The 26,323-nt window shown below is 39.3% G+C and overlaps 1 protein-coding gene across 3 annotated transcripts; it reads right to left on the bottom strand.

Moving 5' to 3' along the window:
• Positions 1-116: 116 nt before the first annotated feature.
• ripk3 (receptor-interacting serine-threonine kinase 3) lies at positions 117-26,323 on the bottom strand. 3 transcript variants are annotated; one of them, XM_060917001.1, is made up of 13 exons: positions 26,112-26,323; positions 15,981-16,142; positions 14,152-14,476; positions 13,889-14,040; positions 13,738-13,787; positions 13,461-13,619; positions 11,267-11,349; positions 10,924-10,987; positions 10,555-10,610; positions 10,391-10,424; positions 2,386-2,456; positions 2,216-2,234; positions 117-2,068 (listed from the first exon to the last, which is right to left on the bottom strand). In XM_060917001.1, exons 1-13 carry the CDS (start codon positions 26,138-26,140, stop codon positions 1,899-1,901), a joined length of 1,374 nt encoding a protein of 457 aa, XP_060772984.1. In that variant the 5' UTR covers positions 26,141-26,323; the 3' UTR covers positions 117-1,898. The 3 variants fall into 3 exon arrangements, with proteins under 3 accessions (XP_060772984.1, XP_060772987.1, XP_060772985.1); XM_060917004.1 differs by having other exon boundaries at positions 10,555-10,607; XM_060917002.1 differs by having other exon boundaries at positions 13,461-13,616.

Below are 26,323 nucleotides of genomic sequence, written 5' to 3'. Positions count from 1 at the left end.
TTTTGATGGCTTTTGTGACCATACGACATCTGTACGTACATCCAAACAACATACTTGTACCACCACAGGGAACCCGATCGTAACTGCAAGGCATCATATCTCATAAACACTTGATCTTTTTTGTAATTTAAATTTTTATTTTCAGAATTCAAAATACATGATATCTCATGTGATACTAACAAAAAGTCAGACAGTGAAATGGCATATCAGGAAAGAAACAAGTGATCCTGGAGGAAAAAAAAGTACAGGATAAATGTAGAGGAAATTTGGTACTTAAGTGACTCAAAAATGGGGGGGGGCAAAAACAAACAAAAACATGCACCAAGTCAGTTTGTCACAACTTGTTTTTTCTGACGATAAGGTTTCTAGTTGGAGGTCAGATGAACCGTGAAGTAATCCCAGGTTCCCAATGCCACAGGTCCTTTCCCCTTTGTCCTAGCCAACATCACCTCGTATGATATGGTTTCACTCATCAGTACCCTCCACTCACGAAGTGTTGGGCATGTGGGTGATTTCCAATATCTCAATATAATTCTGGCAGCTGAGACCATGCCAACCATCAAAACTGAATATACACTTTTTGTCACATTCAGAATTTCTGTTTTATCTCCCAAAAAGCATAAACATGGGGATACTGGCAAAATTTGTATCTTTATTTACATAAGCTAGACAGGCTTTTATCCAGCACTTAGTTTTAATTTGCTTTTTAAAAAATAACATACAATTATTTACTAACACATTTTATGGAAAATATTCACGACACTTTCATAGAAAACTAGTTAAAAACAGTTTTATTAGTCCACTAGCTTGTTGGAAAATTGACAGCTGTAACCAGACAACTGTTTGACAGCTCAGGTTTAAAACATCAAGATTGCAGCTCATCCTCTGAGCTCTTTGGTCGGGGAGGATGTTTTCCAGTAGGCTTTTTCTTTTCTCGAAGGTTTTTATCTTACTGTTTTTTTCACAGCAGGCAACGTATCTTTGCATTGTCTGCTTTTTTACCTGAGTGATTTCTTACCCTGCAGATTCGTGTAAACACAATTATTGTATAGTTCAATAGCAATTAACAGCATCTTTCCTTAGTTTCAGATAATCTAAAACCCCCACAGATTGATATCGATTAGTTCTTATGTCTGATAACATTCAATCGTAACTCTATAGTAATGATCTAAAGTGAAAGTGCTAGTTCACTGCTGTCCACCAGGCACCCAGCAGAGTCACACCATAATAAATGTCGTGGTGTTGTTTCTGGTGCATGGCATGCAGTGTCAAAGAAAGGAATAAATATGTATTCGTAACTGCAATGTGTATCTCATTATTGGTATCACTGTCACAAGACAATGCAGCAATTTATTGATGTGAAATACACTACACTACACAATTTGATGGTTCATATGCTATAATATTATTATTCTATTCAGGTTGATTTTGTGCCTTTGCAAATATTTTGCTCATACACTCATCGGGAGCTCTGATTTTAAGCAGTGCCTAAATATCTATATTCGAAATTGTGAATCTCTGAAAATTAAAAAAGCAACAATTTTCATAGTACCATCACAGCAATATCATAGTACAATCAAACAGTTTAGTTAGGGTTGCAGTGGATCTAGAACCTATCCCAAGGCAAAGTACTAGGCAGGAACATATCCTGGATGTACATACCGGTACATAAAAATATAATGGAGAACAGAGCATGGAGCATCCACCTACTTAACCTTTTGCAATATGCTTTTTTTTTTTTTTTTTGAAACCACACAGACCAAAGGATTCTGAGTAAAAAGAAACTGAGTTAAAGAACAAGCAATAGGTCGAAAGTAGAAAATACTGTAGAATTTGGCTCTATAACTATTTGAGAACAACTGCTATTGCCTTCTGCACCAAAGACCCAACAGATGATCTCAGGGTTTGATATTGGGGGGATTCTGCTGACGGTTGAAAGGTTGATGTGTGGTTGAGGGTGCTGTTGGGTGTCTCTGACGTTGTCTTGTTCTTTGAATATTCACATTCATGTAGTTGTTGTTGCCAATCTGTACTCCTGTGACATTGGATAGGCAGATGCTCACAGTGCCTGGGAGGAACAAAAGAAGAAAAAAAGGAAGTCTGTATTTTTCTGACTTACTGTTTTTGGTTCCTCTTTATGTTGAGAGAAAAAGCCATTTGATGAAATAATGAGACCTCTGTCACTCCACAAGTAACAGGTTGGAGTAGCACTTACTTGGACTTGAGTATTGCCGCTGGCAGGAAAGAAAAAAAGGTTTTAGGTTACCAATGTGTATGATAGCAGGAGTAAATAAAGCAAGAAACACAATACATCAATAATGTACATTATGTAATAATATACATTAATGTATAATAATGTAATAACAATAAGGTTTCTTTCCAAACCTGCATATTTTGGGGCTTAAAATTGGTGGGTGGAGCTCTTGCAGCTGGATTGCAATGCATTCCTGGTAATGCTGGAGAACATAAATGAGAAAATGACTACACCCATGAAGACAAATACAGAAGCAGGAGTAGAATATAACTCTGTCACAGTACAGGATTCAAAAGACTCAGTCAGAGTACACTAAAATCCTAGACAGCACACATGTTTGGGACAAATAACTATAGGAGTCATGAATTAGTCCTGGGAATAGCATCCATGATGCAGACTTGTATGAAGTTAAGGCCACATTTATAAAATAATGTAAAATTACATGTTAATTTTATTACAATAATTTTAATTCAACAGCTTCAATTCTGCCATTCTCCAGATCCGAGTTATCCACTTGGATGTAGCACCTACAACCCCGATTCCAAAAAAGTTGGGACAAAGTACAAATTGTAAATAAAAACGGAATGCAATGATGTGGAAGTTTCAAAATTCCATATTTTATTCAGAATAGAACATAGATGACATATCAAATGTTTAAACTGAGAAAATGTATCATTTAAAGAGAAAAATTAGGTGATTTTAAATTTCATGACAACAACACATCTCAAAAAAGTTGGGACAAGGCCATGTTTACCACTGTGAGACATCCCCTTTTCTCTTTACAACAGTCTGTAAACGTCTGGGGACTGAGGAGACAAGTTGCTCAAGTTTAGGGATAGGAATGTTAACTCATTCTTGTCTAATGTAGGATTCTAGTTGCTCAACTGTCTTAGGTATTTTTTGTCGTATCTTCCGTTTTATGATGCGCCAAATGTTATCTATGGGTGAAAGATCTGGACTGCAGGCTGGCCAGTTCAGTACCCGGACCCTTCTTCTACGCAGCCATGATGCTGTAATTGATGCAGTCAGGGCCGGAGTGGGCCCTGTTTTCAGTCCGGGAGTTTAATTCACATTCAGGCCACTTTGAAATGGAGGAGGAATTTGAGTACATTAAAAAAAGATAAAACAAATAACTGTTCTTTCACAATGCTTTTTATTTGGTTTAAATTCAGGTAGTGACAATGTATGTTGTTCGTCGTTCTCTGCATTACTTTAGGGTTAATAAAACTTCCATTACGCGGTAGTTTAATGACCACAAACGTAATGCAGAGACCGACGAACGATTTCATCTAGTATGAGACGGGGCTCCACTTAAAATTGGATGGTGTGTGGCCGCGTGTCTAATCCGCATATACATTTATCTGTGTCACCAACATGTCCCAAAGTTCCTTAGTGAAAATATTTGAAAACACATCCAAAGGACATATATCTTCAGAAATCGGCATCTTCGGCCCGGGTGTGGGAATGAACTTTTACGTCGGGGGCGAAATCCAGCTGACTGCTACTCCAAATAGCAAAGCAGCGAGTATGGCTGATTGTTTCGCGTTATTTAAGACGAATTACACAACACATTTTTAGTCACATAGTCTTAAAATAACGAAAGCACCCATCTCGCGTGCATTTGAACCAATGCTTGTGCATTACATGCCGCATACGCCTCGAAAATAATGGCAAATCAACAATGCTGGGTACTCAGCAACCGGCAGATAAAGCGTGAGGGCGCATTAGGCAACTCAAAAACGGTTAAATGAAATGTAGGCTAAAGCAAGTGTTCGATTCTGCTTAGAATATTGGCATATGCATACACCTCTTCTAAGTTATATATTTAACAACAATTATTTAACATCAAATATGACTTCTAGGCCTATGTGTTCATAACCACAATGTGCGCATGCCTGTGGAAATGCACGGTGTGACAGCGAGATGAAATAGGCTGGATGAGGAAATAACGCGCAACAGCACATTTGGGACCTGTTCATCTAAAATTGTTAATAACTGGGATGTAAAGCAATGTCCGGTTCTTCTTAGAATTAAGACATACACCACATCTATACCGCGTAAATTGCGAGATTTCACATGACATCAAAAAGCTGAATTGACATCGCAAACTATTGACACATTATAGGCCTAGCATAGACTGATAAAATCGACAAACAGGGTTATCATACTCCATATCTTTCGTAACCTACCAGCTGGTCTTGAGAACATATCTGTCAATTTGGCACATTTTGCTGCCACCTCCTTCCTTTTTTTAAGCTTCGCCCTTTCGGTTCCACCTGGCCTCTTTCTGCCCTCCATCACTGACGCACGCTGTTTCGCGCCAATGTTGTTTAAGTTCCCTGCAATACAGAGGAGGAGTCTTGGACCAAACCAACTGCAATAGAGGGGAGGGGAGAATTTCCTTATTTGGTAGCGCCTATTTAATCTGCTGCGATGCTGTCGGCGTCTGGGCTGCCATGTGAAAATGCAGAGTGCAGTTGAATTGATGATTAATGCAAGAATAAGATCAGTGACCAAAATTAGTGAAAATTATTTTCCCCATGCTCCAAGCAGGCCACCATTGATGGTTTGGGCCGGGGATGGTCCCGGCTAAATATAGGGCCACCCCGGCATTGGATGCAGTCTGTGGTTTGGCATTGTCATGTTGGAAAATGCAAGGTCTTCCCTGAAAGAGACGTCGTCTGGATGGGAGCATATGTTGCTCTAGAACCTGGATATACCTTTCAGCATTGATGGTGTCTTTCCAGATGTGTAAGCTGCCCATGCCACATGCATTAATGCAACCCCATACCATCAGAGATGCAGGCTTCTGAACTGAGCGCTGATAACAACTTGGGTCGTCCTTCTCCTCTTTAGTCTGAATGACACGGTGTCCCTGATTTCCATAAAGAACTTCAAATTTTGATTCGTCTGACCACAGAACAGTTTTCCACTTTGCCACAGTCCATTTTAAATGAGCCTTGGCCCAGAGAAGATGTCTGCACTTCTGGATCATGTTTAGATACGGCTTCTTCTTTGAACTATAGAGTTTTAGCTGGCAATGGCGGATGGCGCGGTGAATTGTGTTCATAGATAATGTTCTCTGGAAATATTCCTGAGCCCATTCTGTGATTTCCAATATAGAAGCATGCCTGTATGTGATGCAGTGCCGTCTAAGGGCCCGAAGATCAAGGGCACCCAGTATGGTTTTCCGGCCTTGACCCTTACGCACAGAGATTCTTCCAGATTCTCTGAATCTTTTGATGATATTATGCACTGTAGATGATGATATGTTCAAACTCTTTGCAATTTTACACTGTCGAACTCCTTTCTGATATTGCTCCACTATTTGTCGGCGCAGAATTAGGGGGATTGGTGATCCTTTTCCCATCTTTACTTCTGAGAGCCGCTGCCACTCCAAGATGCTCTTTTTATACCCAGTAATGTTAATAACCTATTGCCAATTGACCTAATGAGTTGCAATTTGGTCCTCCAGCTGTTCCTTTTTTGTACCTTTAACTTTTCCAGCCTCTTATTGCCCCTGTCCCAACTTTTTTGAGATGTGTTGCTGTCATGAAATTTCAAATGAGCCAATATTTGGCATGAAATTTCAAAATGTCTCACTTTCGACATTTGATATGTTGTCTATGTTCTATTGTGAATACAATATCAGTTTTTGAGATTTGTAAATTATTGCATTCCGTTTTTATTTACAATTTGTACTTTGTCCCAACTTTTTTGGAATCGGGGTTGTACAAACATTCTGATTACTGTATGTCTATAGAAGTGGTTCAAAAAAAGGAACAAATGTCATCAAATAGTTTAACTTGGATAACAGATAATCTCCCAATCAATAGGATTAACAACTTTTTGTCGTGCCACTTGGGAGCCATGTTTACACTTTTATTTCTATAAACCAGATTTTTTTTATTTTGTTTTGTTTTATTTCACTGATTGGGGTTTTATCCACTTCTGAACTGAGTCTGTGCCACATTTGGACCTGCATCAGTTTAGAGCCAGACATAACAATACTCTGCTATACAGTCACGTGAAAAAATAAGTCCATCCCATGGAAATTGTCAACTTTTCTCAACAAGGAAACATTTCACCCTTTTGATACAGTGCCTACAGATAAAGGTGATAGACATGAACAAAACAACAAGGAAAATGAGCTCTGTCATGCTCCCGGGCTCACCTAACACTCTGGACTCCACTTCCCACAATCCCACTCACACACCTGACACTACCACGCACCCTCCATCAACCAACCCGGAGCCACTTCCTAGGAGTGGCTCCCCTGAGTTCTAATTAACACCTGTACCTCTTTTGTTTCTGTATTTATACCCCTCTGTCTGTTCAGTTCATTGCACAGTATTGCCTCCACATTTTCTGTGAGCCTACTGAGCGTTTATATCCGATTGCATTTCCGTGTATGACCCTTTTTGCCTTTCAGTTTCTTCCTGTGTCGCCTAGCCCTTCTGTTTGTTTGCTCTTTTCTCTCGTTTCCCGGTTTCTCGATCTCCGCCTATTTCTCGACTCCGATTTGCCTAGCCGTTGTGTTTATTCTGCCTGTGTTTTCCTGATACCCGGTTCTTGGACTATTGCCCGTTTCATGACCACGATTTGTCTAGCCCTCATTACTCAATTGGATTTCTTGATTTTGACCTGGCCTGGTTATTGTACATTGATTTGGGATTGTCCTCTCATTAAAGCCTTGTTTTCATTTTACATCCACGAGCGCCTGGTCTGTCATTGCTGCGTTACAAGCTCTTTCAATCATTTATTCAGCAAAAATATACATACAGTCTCATGCAAAAGTATTCATCCCCCTTGGTGTTTGTCCTGTTTTGTTTGCATTACAAGCTGGAATTAAAATCGATTTTTGGAGGGTTAGCACCATTTCATTTACACAACATGCCTACAAATTTAAAGGTGCAAACTGTCTGTTTGTTTTCTTTGTAACACAAACAATAATTAAGATGAAAAAAACAGAAATCTGGAGTGTGCATAGGTATTCTTGGGTTTCAGTCATGTGACTTTTCTTCGCAATTTCACTTCCAGTAAAACAGCTGGTGGTCAAGCAAAACAAAAAGGCCACCATAGTGCAAACAACTAGAGATAACTTATCAGAGTATTCTCATAATCAAAGTTTTGAATAACTAATGAGGTGGATATGACATCACGTGAAACCCAAGAATTCACGCCCTTTCGTATGAAACTCCTAAATAAGAGCTGGTGCAACCAGTTCACTTCATAAGTCAAATAATTAGTTGATTAAGATCCACCTGTGTGCAATCAATGTGTCACATGATCTGTCACATGATGTCTGGATAAATCAACCTGTTCTGGAAGGACCCTGACTCTGCAACACTACTAAGAAAGCAACAGGAGAAACAAGGAGCCTCCAAACAGGTCAGAGACAAAGTTATGGAGAAGTATAGATCAGGGTTGGGTTATAAAAAATATCCCTAATCTTAAATATCCCAGGGAGCACCATTAAATCCATTATAGCAACATGGAAAGAAAATGTCACCACTACAAACCTGACAAGAGAAGGCCACCCACCAAAACTCAAAGACTGGGCAAGGACGGCATTAATAAGAGATGCAGCAAAGACTCCAAAGATAACACTGAAGGAGCTAAAAAGATCCACAGCAGAGATGGGGGTATCTGTCCATAGGACCACTTTAAGCCGTACACTCCACAGAGCGGGGCTTTATGGAAGAGTGGCCAGAAAAAAAAGCAATTGCTTAAGAAAACACATTTGTAGTTTGCACAACAGCATGTGGCAGACTCCCCAAACAACTGGAAGAAGATTCTCTGGTCAAATGAGACTAAAATTGATATTTGCAGCCATCATGGGAAATGCCATGTGTGGCGCAAACCCAACACCCTGAGAACACCATCCCTACAATGAAGCATGGTGGTGGCAGCATCATGCTGTGGGGATGTTTTTCATCTGCAGGGACAGGAAAGCTGGTCAGGACTGAAGGAAAGATGGATGGCACTGAATACAGGGCAATTCTGGAGGAAAACCTGTTTGAGTCAGCCAGAGGTTTGAGACTGAGACGAAGGTTCAAGTTCCAGCAGGACAATGACCCTAAAATGTACTGCTAAAGCTACACTGGAGTGGTTTAAAGGGAAACGTTTAAATGTCTTAGAATGTCCTAATCAAAGCCCAGACCTCAATCCAACTGAGAATCTGTGGCATAATTTGAAGATTGCTGTACACCAACATAACCCATCTAACTTGAAGGATTTGGAGCAGTTTTGCCTTGAGGAATGGGCAAAAATTCCAGTGGCTAGATGTGCTAAGCTTATAGAGACATACCCCAAGAGACTTGCAACTGTAGTTGCAGCAAAAGGTGGCTCTACAAAATATTGACTTTCAGGGAGTGAATACCTATGCACACTCCAGATTTCTGTTTTTTCATTAATTATTGTTTGTGTCACAATAAAAGAACAATTTGCACCTTTAAAGTTGTAGGCATGTTATGTAAATCAAATGGTGCCTACCCTCCAAAAATCCATTTTAATTCCAGCTTGTAATGCGACAAAACAGGACAAACACAAAGGGAGATGAATACTTTTGCAAGACACTGTAGATGCAACATTCGTCTGTGGAGAAAGTAGATATCCCCTTGGCTTCAGAAGCTAGTATGAACAGAAATATCTTCTTGTAGAAATTTTGCATAACTGTCCCCCAGTCTCGGACATCAGCTTGCTGAAATTTTTGACCACTCCATGCAAAATTACTTCAGTTGCAAGATATTTGAGGGTTTTCTTGCATGTCCTGCCCTTTTCAAATCTCCCCACAACATTTCAGTGGGGCTTAAATCTGTGCTTTGACGAGGCCATTCCACAACCCTCCATTTCTTCTTTTTGAGATATTCCTTGGTGGATTTGCTCGTGTGCTTAGGATCATTATCTTGCTGAAAGGACCACTTCAGGTTCAACTTCAACTTTTGAACAGATGGCCTCACATTATCTTCAAACACTCTTTGATATGATTCAGAATTCAGAGTTGAATCAATGAATGCAAGCTTCCCAGTCCCTGAGGCAGCGAAGCAACCCCAAACCATAACATCTCCACCACCATGCTTCACAGTTGGTATGAGGTTCTTCTCCTGAAAAGCCGTCTTCGGTCTGCACAAGACATCTGATTCATCTCTCCAGGGCATGTTATTCCAAAAGGCCTGGTCTTTGCCCATACGTTCATTGGCAAACTGGAGTCTTGCTTTAACGTTCCTTGTGGACAGCAAAGGCTTCACCCTGGCACGCCTCCCAGGCAGATAAAATTTTGTCCAATCTCTTTCTGATTGTAGACGTGTGTACTTTCACACCAACAGTTGCAAGAATTACCTGTAGATTCAATGATGACATTCTGGGGTTCTTAGATACTTCTTTTAGCATCATACGGTCTGTTCTTGGGCTGAATTTGCTGGTGCGGCCAGTCCTGGGCAAACAGGCAGTTGTTTGAAATCTACACCACTTGTGGATTATTTTCCTTACAGATTTAGTTCTAATAATTTACAGATCTTTTTAAACCCCTTGCCAGTTTCACAGGCATCCACAACCATTTTTCTGAGGTCCTTGAAGAGCTCTTTAGATCTTGGCATGATGACACCACACACTTCAATAGCAAAGAGAGCACGAGACTCTAGATGTAAGGTTTAAATAAGATGGGTTCCACCTGCACTTTGATCTGTAGAAGGTTCTCATCAATGGCACCTAATCTGGAACTCCTGATTCTAATTTTATGGACTTTAAAGTGTGATAAATGTAACGGTGCACGTACTTTTTGCAGGGTTTCCTTACTTTTTTTTACTGATTTTTTTTTATTTAAATGATGAAAATGACTACAAAATGTCAATTTTATGTGTCGTTTGTTGGTGTATATCATCTTTATCTGTAGGGACTGTATTAAGGAGAGTGAAATGTTTGCTTGTTTAAATATGTTGAGAAAAATCTACAGTTTCCATGGGATGTACATATGTTTTCACACGACTGTACCTCTGCTTTGGCACAGATCCATAAAATGGACTTGTGCACAAAAACATGGGCCAGCTCTATTATACAAATCCAGAGAGGATGTGGCACGACTTTAATCTAGTCACCCTAATCTAGCATCATGTACTGTACCCTGGTTCACATTACCTGCTCCGGTGGCTGTAGGGATAGGACCCATTTTCTAAAACAGACAGTTTTAATTGAGCACATACATTAATTAAAAGGGTTTTACTCAAGGTATTCTTTATTAGGAATTTTGTTAACACTACACAACACTTCATGCTTTTCTGAAGTTGTTTAGAAATTAATACCTGTGTAGGAGTTGCCTGAGTCTTCACAGTAGGATTGGTGGGTTCTTTCAGTCCTACTGGATTTAGAAAAAATATGAAAAATACTGTATAATAATGTGAATTAATGTTTAATGTTTGAATTAAGAAATGGGGATTTTATGCATTAACATTTCTAAAGAAAATCCATATTTGAAAACAATTCACAATTTCAATTCACTGATCAAATAATGTACTGCATATTTTGGAAATATGGATGAAGACAGGCAATAGATCATTATTTAACTTATAGAAGAGTTAAAGAATTGCATTGCATGCTACAAATTGTCAATTAAATACAGCGAAATGCTAGCCACATGGACAGATGAATGTACAGTATAGTTGAAGATGTACCATTCTTTGTTTGAGTGTTGGTATAGGGTGATGAAAAACTGGAACTGTTTTTGTCTTTATTGTTCTGTAGGGAAGAAAGAGAAATAGATTATAATGTCTAAGTTGGAATATCTATTATACTGTATCTCAGTGTATATATTTTATTGTATCTGTATTGTATTTGTGTCTACTGTATCGAATTAATTCATGAAGAATACATGAAATATCCAATCAAATAAACAATACGAACTGGAATGCATGAGTGTAACACAATGTTGTAACATCAATGATAGTTAATTTCAGGTTAATAATGAATAAGAATCTTGTCATATAAAGATTTAACTGGAATTGCAAAGTTTTGTACCAGTTGTTTCAGACTTATGTTGACAGCATCAGGCACATGTTGTTTATGCAACTCGTACACATTGTCTGTGACCTCAATACAATCTGAAAATAATATGGAAGGAATAAATAAAAAGCAAATCAAATGAAAATGCATACTAAGAAACCTCTAAAATAAAGAACAATATATCAGTATATTTTACAGTGTCTTGCAAAAGTATTCATCCCCTTGGTGCTTATCCTGTTTTGTCGCATTACAAGATGGAATTAAAATGGATTTTTGTGGGATTAGCACCATTTGATTTACACAACATGCCGACGACTTTAAAGGTACAGACTGTGTGTGTGTGTGTGGGGGGGGGGGGGGGGGGTTGTTTTTTTTTGTGACACAAACAATAATTAAGATGAAAAAAAAAAACAGAAATCTGGAGTGTGCATAGGTATTCACCCCCCCAAGTCAATACTTTGTAGAGCCACCTTTTGCTGCAAATACAGCTGCAAGTCTCTTGGGGTATGTCTCCATTAGCTTAGCACATCTAGCTACTGGGATTTTTGCCCATTCCTCAAGGCAAAACTCCTCCAACTCCTTCAAGTTAGATGGGTTGCATTGGTGTACAGCAATCTTCCAGTTATGCCACAGATTCTCAGTTGGATTGAGGTCTGAGCTTTGATGAGGCCATTCCAAGACATTTAAATGTTTCCCTTTAAACCACTCCAGTGTAACTTTAGCAGTATGTTTAGAGTCATTGTCCTGCTGGAACATGAACCTTCGTCCCAGTCTCAAACGTCTGGCTGACTCAAACAAGTTTTCCTCCAGAATTGCCCTGTATTTAGTCCTGCCTTTCCTTCAGTCCTGACCAGCTTTCCTGTACCTGCAGATGAAAAACATCCCCACAGCATGATGCTGCCACCACCATGCTTCACTGTAGGAATTGTGTTCTCAGGATGTTGGGTTTGCGCCACACATGGCATTTCCCATGATGGCTGAAAAGTTCAATTTTAGTCTCATTTGACCAGAGAATTTTCTACCAGGTGTTTGGGGAGTCTGCCACATGCTGTTAGGCAAACTCCAAATGTGTATTCTTAAGCAATGGCTTTTTTTCTGGCCACTCTTCCATTAAGCCCCGCTCTGTGGAGTGTATGGCTTAAAGTGGTCCTATGGACAGATACTCCCATCTCCGCTGTGGATCTTTGCAGCTCCTTCAGTGTTATCTGTGGTGTCTTTGTTGCATCTCTGATTAATGCCCTCCTTGCCTGGTCTGTGAGTTTTGTTGGGTGGTCTTCTCTTGTCAGGTTTGTAGTGGTGCCATATTCTTTCCATTTTGCAATAATGGATTTAATGGCGCTCCCTGGGATATTCAGAGTTTGGGATATTTTTTATAACTCAACCCTGATCTATACTTCTCCACAACTTTGTCTCTGACCTGTTTGGAGTGCTCCTTGGTTTTCATGTTGTTTGCTTCGTAGTGTTGCAGAGTCAGGGTCCTTCCAGAACAGGTTGATTTATCCAGACATCATGTGACAGATCTTGACACACTTTGATTGCACACACGTGAATCTTAATCAACTAAATATGTGACTTATGAAGTGAATTGGTTGGACCAGCTCTTATTTTAGGGATTCATATAAAAGGGGGTGAATACCTATGCACACTCCAGATTTCTGTTTTTTTTTAATCTTAATTATTGTTTGTGTCATAGTAAAACAACAGTTTGCATCTTTAATGTGGCAGGCATGCTGTGTAAATCAAATGGTGCTAATCCTCCAAATATCCTTTTTAATTCCAGCTTGTAATGCAAAAAAACCCAGGGCAAACACCAAGGGGGACGAATACTTTTGCAAGACACTATATATGTGAGGATGCATGAATGCTGATGCATTTGACACAAATCGGTTTTTGAATAAAAGGAAGATTCAGGCACACACTCAGCTTAAAGCTGTGAATTTCTACATCCAAAGAAACACGAAAGACTAAAAACAAACTTGCAAAATATTACATGTATCAACGTTGGCCTTTTCCTTGATAAGACTTCAAAGTTATTGTTAAACCTTGCTGTCCTGAATTCAGTGAAAAATTTGCATTCACTGATTAAATTTACTGTGTCCATGTCAACATGAATATTATGACACTGAGCAACTGACTTTAAGCCTTCTAATTCAAAAAGATGACAAAGGTGCAACACAAGTGTTACATACACATTAAAGCCACAGCTCACCAATGAATGAGGGTCTTTTTGGGGGATTGGAATCCCAACAGCGTATCATCAGATCAATTACATCACCGAGTCCATCTGTCTTGCTCCGATCTAGAGATGTCAGATCAGGCCTGTCACCTTCACGGACACGAAACCGTACCAAACTGGAGATGTTAACTGCTAGAGAAGTGAAAAAAGAGAGAGACTGAAGCAGCGAGAATCTAAAGGAGCAAATAAAGACCTTCAGCAATCTGTGTTTGTAATTAATTTGCAGTTAGAGAAAGCACTGGAGACTCACTGGAATATGGCTGCTTTCCAGTGATAACTGACCACAACAGTATGCTGTAACTAAGACAACAGTTGGAAAAAAAACCAATGTCATTAAATGCACTGAAGGTATCACCCTCTCATGGTTAGTCATAAAATATTTTACTGAACATTCTTTTTACCTGTAAATATCAGAGGAAAAGGTAGGGACATATTGAGAGGAATGAAACGCTTCTGGGGGCATGTAGCTGGTGGTCCCACCTGCCTCCTCATCTTTCTCTCCAATCATTTTGGAAGTACTTTTAACTATTTTGGCCAGACCAAAATCTGTGAGCTGGAGTGAACAAGACAGATAAACAAAGGGACTGCTCAAAGATGTCAGACTCCTTTTAGTTCCTTAACCACTTGGTCACTAGCTATCAATAAACTTTTTCATATCTCTGACCTTGGCATTGAGACTGTCATCCAGGAGCACATTGTTGGGTTTGAGGTCCAGGTGCAGAATAGGTGGATTCAACTGGTGGAGGAAGTTCATTCCCAGGGCAATCTGGTTAATAATGCGAAAGGCAAGCGGCCAGGGCGGGGGTCCATTCAAAGCCAGCTGGAGATCCGCCAGAGATCCTCTCTCCATGTATTCCATGACTAAACCCATCTGAATGGCAGACCTGTCTCCTCGAGTTTGTCCTTTGTAAACACCCAGAATTCTCAACACGTTGGGGTTCCCACCCTGATACATCAAGTCCGCCTCTTTGAGGAGACTCAAGTCAGAGCTAGGGAGGAAAACAGAGGTAAGGGATAAAGTGCCCAATGTCGGGGTCCATCCCAGGTTATTTAGCAGGTTCACCTACAGTACCAGTCAGAAGTTTGGACACCCTGACTCATTCATAGGTTTTTCTCTATTTTGACTATTTTCATTATTGTAGATAATGAGATGAGATGAGTACAATCATCAAGACATCAAAACTCTGAAATAGCATATGGAACATTTTTGGAATAATGTAGTAAACAAAAAAGTGGTATGACTGTATCAGGCACAGCAGTGCTGTTGAGACATTCAAAAAACTCAGTGCCATTACTGAAAGAAAGACAAGAAAGAAAGCACAACTTTATTCATCACACACTTGTGAAATTTCCTCTCTGCATTTAACCCATCTGAAGCAGTGAACACACACGTGAGCAGTGAGCACACACACATACCCAGAGCAGTGGGCAGCCATGCTAACAGCGCCCGGGGAGCAGTTGGGAGTTAGGTGCCTCGCTCAAGGGCACCTCAGCCCAAGGCCGTCCCATATGAACTTAACTGCATGTCTTTGCATTGTGGGGGAAACCGGAGCACCCGGAGGAAACCCACACAGACACGGGGAAAACATGCAAACTCCACACAGAAAGGCCCTCGCCTATATATATATATATATATATATATATATATATATATATATATATATATATATATTCAGCTATTAGTGTCCTGTGGTCAGAAAGTGAGTGTTTTGTGAAAAGAAAAGTTTCCAAGTGGAAGCTTCTTTTGGACAATTAGAACCTATAATTAGCCAATAAACCCTTAAAGAACCCTTGAGGAACCCTTTCTTCTAAGAGTGAAGGTCAATGGCTGACATCACAGCAAACTGAAAGTTCTCTATTTCTGAGTTGTACAATCTCAGAAATAAAGGTAACAACAGGTAACAGGTACTTTTCTTTGTTGCTGAGGTAGTGCCACCAGTAGATATATATATATATATATATATATATATATATATATATATATATATATATATATATATTTTTTACTTTTAATATATTTTACCTGAAAACAGGAATATGGTGTAACTTTAAAATAATTGTAAAATATATTTTTTAATGTTTAAAAAATATAAATAAAAAATAAATAAATAAATAATAATAATAATAATAATAATAAAGGGTCACTTATGTACCTTAATTGTACATCACATGCTTTGGTAAAAGGTGCACAATAAAGGTTCAAACCATTTACCATTGATGGTATTACCCCACTGACAAAGCCATAGACAGTTTGGGACCTTTTTTCTGACAGTATAAGGAGAAAGGGGGGCCTTTCAAATTGTGCGTTGAAAGAAATGGCATATGGTCAATAACTGCAACTACAAAGTGGCCACTGAGTGTTAAACAGTCAGCTGATCATTTTTTAATTTGTTAATTATTTTCATTTATTTTACGTCAGTATGAATCAACCGCAAAGTTGGCCTACCGAGGAAGACATATGTCTTAAGCATGAGACATACGGTATATATTTACCCATCATTACAATGTAGGAACTTTATGGCAACCTCCATCCTCCATTTTTTATGTTTTGCCTTATGGATCTGTCCAAATCCACCACTGCCAATCAACTGCCAGGACTCCAGACAGTCATCATCAACCAGAGTAGGCACAGAGCAGCTGGGCTGGTCCATGTATCTGTATTAATATAAAACAGACTTTGAAAAAGGTCAATTCCAAATGTTGCAAACTCAGAAACTTTGTCGCGAGGTTTGGGAACCTTTTAGAATCTTTAAGGAGCTTTATTTAAAAAAGAACCTAGCAAAATATCTAGTGACTTTTTGAATAGATGTCAATGACTAAACTGCTCTTGAGCTCACATCACAGCTGCTGGTTATACAAGATGAAACAGCAGGTTTAGTTGACTATCCACCAATTCATAAAGGCTGAATCACTTGCACTTGTGCACGCCAATGTTCCCAACAAATAACAAGTGATCACATTTTTTTCCCAATGACCAATCACTGATCACCGCTGTTCCCAATCACTGACCGCACACCGTTTGTCCTACCCATGGACTTCATAATAACCTTTTGTCAGTCCTTCCAAAACTGCTTTCTTTCCTGTCTATTACCTACGATACCACTTCCTCATTTGTCTGCTTTTCCATGTCTGCACTTCAGACAGCTAGAAATTCATTTCCACAAAATGAACATTTAATTTGTATGCAGACACAAACAGAGAATAAAATTTTCTATACGTCTTTCATTTCTGAGTTCTTGGTAGAAATGATTGTGTAGTACATAGTTGGATTGTGGTACCATGACCAAAAATGTCTTCTTTGTGTGTGTGTGTGTGTGTGTGTGTGTGTGTGTGTGTGTGTGTGTGTGTGTGTGTGTGTGTGCGCGCATACGGTATACTAGTGCATCTCAAAAAAGTAGAATACCATGAAAAAGTTCCTTTTTTTTCATAATTTAATTCAAAAAGGTAAACTTTCATACAGTATATTCTATATTCATTACATGTAAAGTGAAATATTTAAAGCCTTTTTTGTTTTAATTTTGATGATTATGGCTTATAGCTCATGAAAATCAGAAATCCAGTATCTCAAATTATTAGAATATTCCCTAAGATCAATCAAAAAAAGGATTTACAATACAGAAATGTCCAACTTCTGAAAAGTATATTCATTTATACACTCAATACTGGGTTGGGGCTCCTTTACCATGAATTACTGTATCAATGCGGTGTGGCATGGAGGTGATTAGTCTGTGGCACTGCTGAGGTGTTATTGAAGCCCAGGTTGCTTTGATAGTGGCCTTCAGCATATCTGTATTTTTGGGTCGGGTGTTTCTCATCTTCCTCTTGACAATACCCCATAGATTCTCTATGGGGTTCAGGTCAGGCAAGTTGGCTGGCCAATCAAACACAATAATATCATGGTCAGCAAACCATTTGGTAGTAGTTTGGGCACTGTGGGTAGGTGCTAAGTCCTGCTGGAAAAGGAAATCAGCACCTCCAAAAAGCTTGTCAGCAGATGGAAGCATGAAGTGCTCTAAAATCTCCTGGTAGATGGCTGTGTTGACTTTGGACTTGATAAAATACAGTGGACCAACACCAGCAGATGACATGGCACCCTAAATCATCACAGACCGTGGAAACTTCACACTGGGCTTCAAACACCTTGGATTCTGTGCCTCTCCACTCTTCCTCCAGACTCTAGAACCGTGATTTCCAAATTAACCCTTTGATGCAAAACATACACAGCAAATTCCTCAGTGTTGAATTAACACCCAGAGTGTTTATATAGGTCCAACTGGACCTATATAAACACTCTGCACTGTAAAACCCGATAAGGTCACTGAGCTCAAAAATTTTATTGAAACCGATTACGTAAAAATTTTTGAGGTAAGTAACTTAAATTTTTTAAGGTAAGATTTCTTAAAAATTACACTATAGTTACACTTACTTGTAATTTTTAAGAAATCTTACCTTAAAAAATTTAAGTTACTTACCTCAAAAATTTTTACGTAATCGGTTTCAATAAAATTTTTGAGCTCAGTGACCTTATCGGGTTTTACAGTGTGGGTGTTAATTCAACACTGGGGATTTTGCTGTGTATGCACACCCCTTCTAATGCACAACATGGGTCAAAAATGACCCGCATTCATTTTCCAGGTTATTTCATGCTGACTGAGTTTTTCTTTGCTCTATCTTTTGAAATCAATTTATTTTATGATTGAATATTCCAAGTATTCTTTAAATATCTTGTTTTTAATTACCACAAATCATTAATTTAATTTTTTCTTTCCTACTTTATGAACAAAAATACTTTTTATATTACTACACATGGGTCATCCAAGTGTGATTTAAAATTAAATGTCTTAATACTATAATAATAATTTGTTTCAAGTAATTACTTTAGCAGTGAATGGGGCCAGTTATTTATTTATTAACTATGTAGTTAGCTAAGCCAACTACAATAAAATTAGCTAACTAAAGTAGAATATGTCAACAGCTAGGTAGCTAATAGTAATTACTTGTAACTTTCTGACAAGTAATCTACTCACTCTCAAGGTAACCTAAACATAATCAATTTTTTTCTAAGGTAATGTTAGAACAATTGAAAAACATTACTTACATGAATTAGATGGGCAAAGGGCGCTGTGCTGAGCTGCGAAATGTCTGACACAAGCACAATTCACAGTTCCCACCAAACGCTGGAGTAAATGCATGCGGGTCGTTTCTGACCCATGTGTGTAAACTTGATGTAGAATTACAAAAGCTGTGCTTGTTCATAACTTAAGAAAGGAAAAATAAAAATGATGATTTGTGCTAAACAAAAACAAGATATTTACTGCATATTTGGAAAAGTAAATGACAAAATGAATTTATTTCAAAAGTATATCATAGAAACACTCAGCCATACATGAAATAACCTGGAAAATGAATGCAGGTCGTTTTTGACCCATGTTGTGCATTAGAAGGGAAGTGATACAAAAAGGGTTTTTATTCAAAAAGTAAGAAAGGAAAAAATAAAATAAGGATGTATGATGATCAAAAACAAGTTAATTGAGGAATACCTTGAATACTGAATGATGGAATTAATTTATTGCAAAGATATAGAAGATAAAAACTCAGCCGGGTCACTTTTGACCCATGTTTTGCATCAAAGGGTTAAATGCAAAATGTACTTTCATCTGAAAAGAGGACTTTGGACCACTGAGCAACAGTCCATTTCTTTCTCTCCTTAGCCCAGATAAGACACTTCTGACATTGTCTCTGGCTCAGGAGTAGCTTGATATTAGGAATGCGAAAGTTGTATCCCCTTTCTTGAAGATGTCTGTTCGTGATGGGTCTTGATACATTGACACCAGCCTCAGTCCACTCCTTGTGAAGCTCTCCCAAGTTCTTGAATCAATTTTTCTTGGCAATCCTCTCAAGACTGCAGCCATCCCTGTTGCTTGTGCACCTTTTCCAGCCACCCTTTTCAGCAATGACCTTTTGTGGCTTACCCTCCTTGTGGAGGGCATCAGTGATCATCTTCTGGACAACAGTCAAGTCAGCAGTCTTCCCCATGATTGTGGTTGTGTGTACTGAACTAGACCGAGAGATACTGTATTCATACTGTTTTAATCGAACTCGAAATTAAATATTCTAATATTCTGAGATGTTTTTTTATGTTTTTGTACTGTATGCCATACTGATTAAAATTAAAATAGAAAAATGCTTGAAACATTTTAGTTTATGTGTAATGTGTCTATAATATATAACATTTTCACTTTCTTAAATAACTGATAGAAAATATTGAACTTTTTCACAATATTCTAATTTTTTGAGATGCACTAGTATATATTATATATGAGCCCCGCCAAAATTTACAGGCACCTCCCTCTCCCCGAGTGGCACACTAAATAAGACAATAATAATACGCTCAGTATTCACTGTTGTTTTACTTGCACAATGCAGTTGAACTAGTGTTTTAGGGTTGACAGTATTTGATTAATCCAGTCAGTTGATTAAGAGTTCAGTTTACATGAAACTTTGCAGTACAGTATTATGTTAAGTGCCAAACTGCCAATCAATGGTTATGTTGTTACAATTATGTGTATTTATTTTTTCATTCATAATAAGAATGACAGTCACAGTCATATGCTTTGGAGGATATTTATTTATATGTTAATAGAGTTTTTATTTTCTTCTATTTTCTAAGTTCTAATCCAATAGATTTTAGTCTGAATGCCAAATGATATGTCTAGTTTTGAGTCATTTTAAAAGTAATTTTGTGACAAAGTTACTTGGAATCTCGTACTACTCTTTTTTACTCTATTATGTAGGAATAGTTGTATTGTTAATTATTACATTTCTTACAGACATTATAAAAGTACTACAAAAAATAGCCATTTTTGACATGTTTCATGAGTGTTATTATAGTACCTAGACAGTAGTGCTTGAAAGTTTGTGAACCCTTTAGAAATTTCTATATTTCTGCATGAATATGACCTAAAACATCATCAGATTTTCACACAAGTGCTAAAAGTAGATAAAGAGAACCCAGTTAAACAAATGAGACAAAAGTATTATACTTGGTCATTTATTTATTGAGGAAAATGATCCAATATTACATATCTGTGAGTGGCAAAAGTATGTGAACCTCTAGGATTAGCAGTTAATTTGAAGGTGAAATTAGAGTCAGGTGTTTTCAATCAATGGGACGACAATCAGGTGTGAGTGGGCACCTTGTTTTATTTAAAGAACAGGGATCTATCAAAGTCTGATCTTCACAACACATGTTTCTGGAAGTGTATCATGGCACGAACAAAGGAGATTTCTGAGGATCTCAGAAAAAGCGTTGTTGATGCTCATCAGGCTGGAAAAGGTTACAAAACCATCTCTAAAGAGTTTGGACTCCACCAATCCACAGTCAGACAGATTGAGTACAAATGGAGGAAATTCAAGACCATTGTTACCCTCCCCAGGAGTGGTCGACCAACAAAGATCACTCCAAGAGCAAGGCGTGTAATAGTCAGCGAGGTCACAATGGACCCCAGGGTAACTTCTAAGCAACTGAAGGCCTCTCTCACGTTGGCTAATGTTAATGTTCATGAGTCCACCATCAGGAGAACACTGAACAATAATGGTGTGCATGGCAGGGTTGCAAGGAAAAAGCCACTGCTCTCCAAAAAGAACATTGCTGCTCGTCTGCAGTTTGCTAAAGATCACGTGGACAAGCCAGAAGGCTATTGGAAAAATGTTTTGTGGATGGATGAGACCAAAATAGAACTTTTTGGTTTAAATGAGAAACGTTATGTTTGGAGAAAGGAAAACACTGCATTCCAGCATAAGAACCTTATCCCATCTGTGAAACATGGTGGTGGTAGTATCATGGTTTGGGCCTGTTTTGCTGCATCTGGGCCAGGATGGCTTGCCATCATTGATGGAACAATGAATTCTGAATTATACCAGCGAATTCTAAAGGAAAATGTCAGGACATCTGTCCATGAACTTAATCTCAAGAGAAGGTGAGTCATGCAGCAAGACAACGACCCTAAGCACACAAGTCGTTCTACCAAAGAATGGTTAAAGAAGAAAAAAGTTAATGGCAAAGGTTCACATACTTTTGCTACTCACAGATATGTAATATTGGATCATTTTCCTCAATACATAAATGACCAAGTATAATATCTTTGTCTCATTTGTTTAACTGCGTTCTGTTTATCTACTTTTAGAACTTGTGTGAAAATCTGATGATGTTTTAGGTCATATTTATGCAGAAATGTGGAAAATTCTAAAGAGTTCACAAACTTTCAAGCACCACTGTCTGTATACACACATATATACATGAGGGTAAGTCATAAAGATCTCAGACAGATGTTATAATTTCAAAAGGTGTGAAAGACGTCCCCCAGAATTCTACAAAGAAGGAATTCTCTGATGGAAACACCGCTTGCAGAAGTCTCATCTCATTATCTGTAGCCGCTTTATCCTGTTCTACAGGGTCGCAGGCAAGCTGGAGCCTATCCCAGCTGACTACGGGCGAAAGGCGGGGTACACCCTGGACAAGTCGCCAGGTCATCACAGGGCTGACACATAGACACACACAACCATTCACACCTACGGTCAATTTAGAGTCACCAGTTAACCTAACCTGCATGTCTTTGGACTGTGGGGGAAACCGGAGCACCCGGAGGAAACCCACGCGGACACGGGGAGAACATGCAAACTCCACACAGAAAGGCCCTCGCCGGCCACGGGGCTCGAACCCAGACCTTCTTGCTGTGAGATGACAGCGCTAACCACTATACCACCGTGCCGCCCCCACTTGCAGAAGTGTTTCGACTTAAATGGAGGATATGTAAAGAAATAGCTTTGTTATTTTCATAAATAAAGATTTTTTTTCAATTTGTCTAAGAACTTTTTGACTTCCCCTCGTGTGTGTGTGTATATATATATATATATATATATATACACAGTGGTGCTTGAAAGTTTGTGAACCCTTTAGAATGTTCTATATTTCTGCATTAATATGACCTAAAGCATCATCAGATTTTCACACAAGTCCTAAAAGTAGATCAAGAGAACCCAGTTAAACAAATGAGACAAAAATATTATATTTGGTCATTTATTTATTGAGGAAAATGATCCAATATTACATATCTGTGAGTGGCAAAAGTATGTGAACCTTTGCTTTCGGTATCTGGTGTGATCCTCTTGTGCAGCAATAACTGCAACTAAATGTTTCCGGTAACTGTTGATCAGTCCTGCACACCGGCTTGGAGGAATTTTAGCCCATTCCTCCATACAGAACAGCTTCAACTCTGGGATGTTGGTGGGTTTCCTCACATGAACTGCTCGCTTCAGGTCCTTCCACAACATTTCGATTGGATTAAGGTCAGGACTTTGACTTGGCCCTTCCAAAACATTAACTTTATTCTTCTTTAACCATTCTTTGGTAGAGTGACTTGTGTGCTTAGGCTCGTTGTCTTGCTGCATGACCAACCTTCTCTTGAGATTCAGTTCCTGGACAGATGTCCTGACATTTTCCTTTAGAATTCGCTGGTATAATTCAGAATTCATTGTTCCATCAATGATGGCAAGCCATCCTGGCCCAGATGCAGCAAAACAGGCCCAAACCATGATACTACCACCACTATGTTTCACAGATGGGATAAGTTTCTTATGCTGGAATGCAGTGTTTTCCTTTCTCCAAACATAACGCTTCTCATTTAAACCAAAAAGTTCTATTTTGGTCTCATCTGTCCACAAAACATTTTTCCAATAGCCTTCTGGCTTGTCCACATGATCTTTAGCAACCTGCAGACGAGCAGCAATGTTCTTTTTGGAGAGCAGTGGCTTTCTCCTTGCAACCCTGCCATGCACACCATTGTTGTTCAGTGTTCTCCTGATGGTGGACTCATGAACATTAACATTAACCAATGTGAGAAAGGCCTTCAGTTGCTTAGAAGTTACCCTGGGGCCCTTTGTGACCTTGCCGACAATTATACGCCTTACTCTTGGAGTGATCTTTGTTGGTGGACCACTCCTGGGGAGGGTAACAATGGTCTTGAATTTCCTCCATTTGTACACAATCTGTCTGACTGTGGATTGGTGGAGTCCAAACTCTTTAGAGATGGTTTTGTAACCTTTTCCAGCCTGATGAGCATCAACAATGCTTTTTCTGAGGTCCTCAGAAATCTTCTTTGTTGGTGGCATGATACACTTCCACAAACATCTGTTGTGAAGATCAGACTTTGATAGATCCCTGTTCTTTAAATAAAACAGGGTGCCCACTCACACCTGATTGTCATCCCATTAATTGAAAACATCTGACTCTAATTTCACCTTCAAATTAACTGCTAATCCTAGAGGTTCACATACTTTTGCCACTCACAGATATGTAATATTGGATAATTTTCCTCAATAAATAAATGACCAAGTATAATATTTTTGTCTCATTTGTTTAACTGGGTTCTCTTTATCTACTTTTAGGGCTTGTGTGAAAATCTGATGATGTTTTAGGTCATATTTATGCAGAAATATAGAAAATTCTAAAGGGTTCACAAACTTTCAAGCACCACTGTATATAAAAATAATTTTCTGTTCTGATGAAACTATTCTTGTCTAATCAAATCTGGTCTATTCTAATGCTGTGTCCAATTGAAGCTCATAATTCAGGATTTCTGATCTCCAACTAGGAAAAACCCTGGAAAACATCTCGTCAACTTGCAATTCCTACAAATCAAATTAGGGAAATCAGGAAGATCTCCTCAACAGCGACTTCATCAGATAACATCATGTCAACACAATCTTACACTGTCAACAGTAAAGCTAGTATCTCACTGGGCTGCGACAGCTTGCGACAAATTGCGAACGTCATTCGCGAGAGAGTTTCAAAAGTTTCTTGAAACATTCGAGGGGCTTCTCAATTTCCTCACATGAGTCGCAAAGTGTCACTCCTTCGTCACTGAAATTTTGAACATGTTCAAAAAATTCGTGAGACAAAATTTCTCTCAAAATAGCCGCAAATGCGTCGCTGGTGTCGCAAAGCCGTTGCGAACCCTTCTCAAGTCAGTTTCTGTGAGGCTTCCTCTACTTATTATGATAAAATATGCGAATATTAATTCAGTGTGATTCCAAGTGGAAACTGTCGCTAATTCGCATATTTTATCGTAATTGTTGTGTCTCTGGGCGGCACGGTGGTGTAGTGGTTAGCGCTGTCCCCTCACAGCAAGAAGGTCTGGGTTCGAGCCCCGTGGCCGGCGAGGGCCTTTCTGTGTGGAGTTTGCATGTTGTCCGCGTGGGTTTCCTCCAGGTGCTCCGGTTTCCCCCAAAGACATGCAGGTTAGGTTAACTGGTGACTCTAAATTGACCGTAGGTGTGAGTGTGAAAGGTTGTCTGTGTCTATGTACCCCTTTTCCACCAAATCAGTTCCAGGGCTGGTTTGGAGCCAGTGCTGGTGCTGGTTCACAACTCGTTCAACTTGCGAGCCAGCTGAGAACCAGTTTGCTTTTCCATAGCTCACGGTGCTAAAGGGAGCCACGTCATTACGTCGCTGTATACATCAGTTACGTTGCTGTGTTTGCATAAATCTTGGCGTGAACATCGAAGCAACAACAACACGGAGAAGAAGAAGCAGCAACAACAACAATAATGGATAACTTTGCGTTTGTACAGCTGCTGCTTCTCGTCGCTTAAAAATGGCGACCTTTCCCGGTCTTGCTATTGTTGTTGATCTTAACAACTCCGGCCCCCCGTTGATGTAAGCAGTTCTTTCCTCTAGCCCAGCAAAGAGCTGGTGCTAGCCTGGAACCGGTTTTTCTGGCCCCAGAGCCAGTTCTTTGTCAGTGGAAACAGAAAACCCGGTTCCAAACTAAGCACTGGCCCCGAACCAGCCCTGGAACTGCTTTGGTGGAAAAGGGGCATATGTCAGCCCTGTGATGACCTGGCGACTTGTCCAGGGTGTACCCCGCCTTTCGCCTGTAGTCAGCTGGGATAGGCTCCAGCTTGCTTGCGACCCTGTAGAACAGGATAAAGTGGCTAGAGATAATGACATGAATGTTGTGTCTCCAACTAGTCGCAGGCTGTCACAGCCCGGCTTTCCCTCGGCAGGCAGGAAAGTCGAGGAAGCCTCACGGCTTGAGAAGGGTTCGCGACGGCTTTGCGACACCAGAGACGCATTTGCGGCTATTTTGAGAGAAATTTTGTCGCACGAATTTTTTGTACGTGTTCAAAATTTCAGCGACGAAGGAGCGACACTTTGCGACTCATACGAGGAAATTGAGAAGCGAATGTTTCAAGACACTTTTGAAACTCTCTCACGAATGACATTCGCAATTTGTCGCAAGCTGCCGCAGCCCAGTGAGATACTGGCTTAAACTGTCGTGTCACTCCTTTAAATGAGAAAATCTTCCTTCTTCATTTCGCATCAGGTTTTCATGTTTTGCTCTGCAAATAATGGTGACGAAGCTATGATTGCGCAATTCGACCCATGACGTCAAATGGCGACTTCTAACAACTTTTTCGGCATGCATTAAATAGTTTACCCTGAAAAGAGCTGACACTGAGTTTAACCCCAAAAGTTACAACTCTAGAATTATGATAAATTGTTTAAAGTCACGTCAACAATGAATTATGTATAACCAACATGGCTGAACAAGTTCAACTTACCCTTGATGAGGTTGGTGAGACTTAAACATAAATCGGCACTCGAACTTCTCAATAAAACTGGTTGTGGAGTTTCAGAACATGCGATTTCATTGCCAAGCGGCTGCTGTTTTACTGAAATTTGACATACTGAAATGGCGACGATCAACAAATCACCCGACTCTGATACAGTCTGTCCATTTCTTTCGCTTCCTCAAAGGAAGAAAGAGGATAAA

Source organism: Neoarius graeffei, chromosome 3 (genome assembly GCF_027579695.1).
Source record: "Neoarius graeffei isolate fNeoGra1 chromosome 3, fNeoGra1.pri, whole genome shotgun sequence".
NCBI lineage: Eukaryota > Metazoa > Chordata > Actinopteri > Siluriformes > Ariidae > Neoarius > Neoarius graeffei.
The sequence above is the reverse complement of the archived record's forward strand: the minus strand, read 5'-3'. Positions and strand labels throughout refer to the sequence as shown.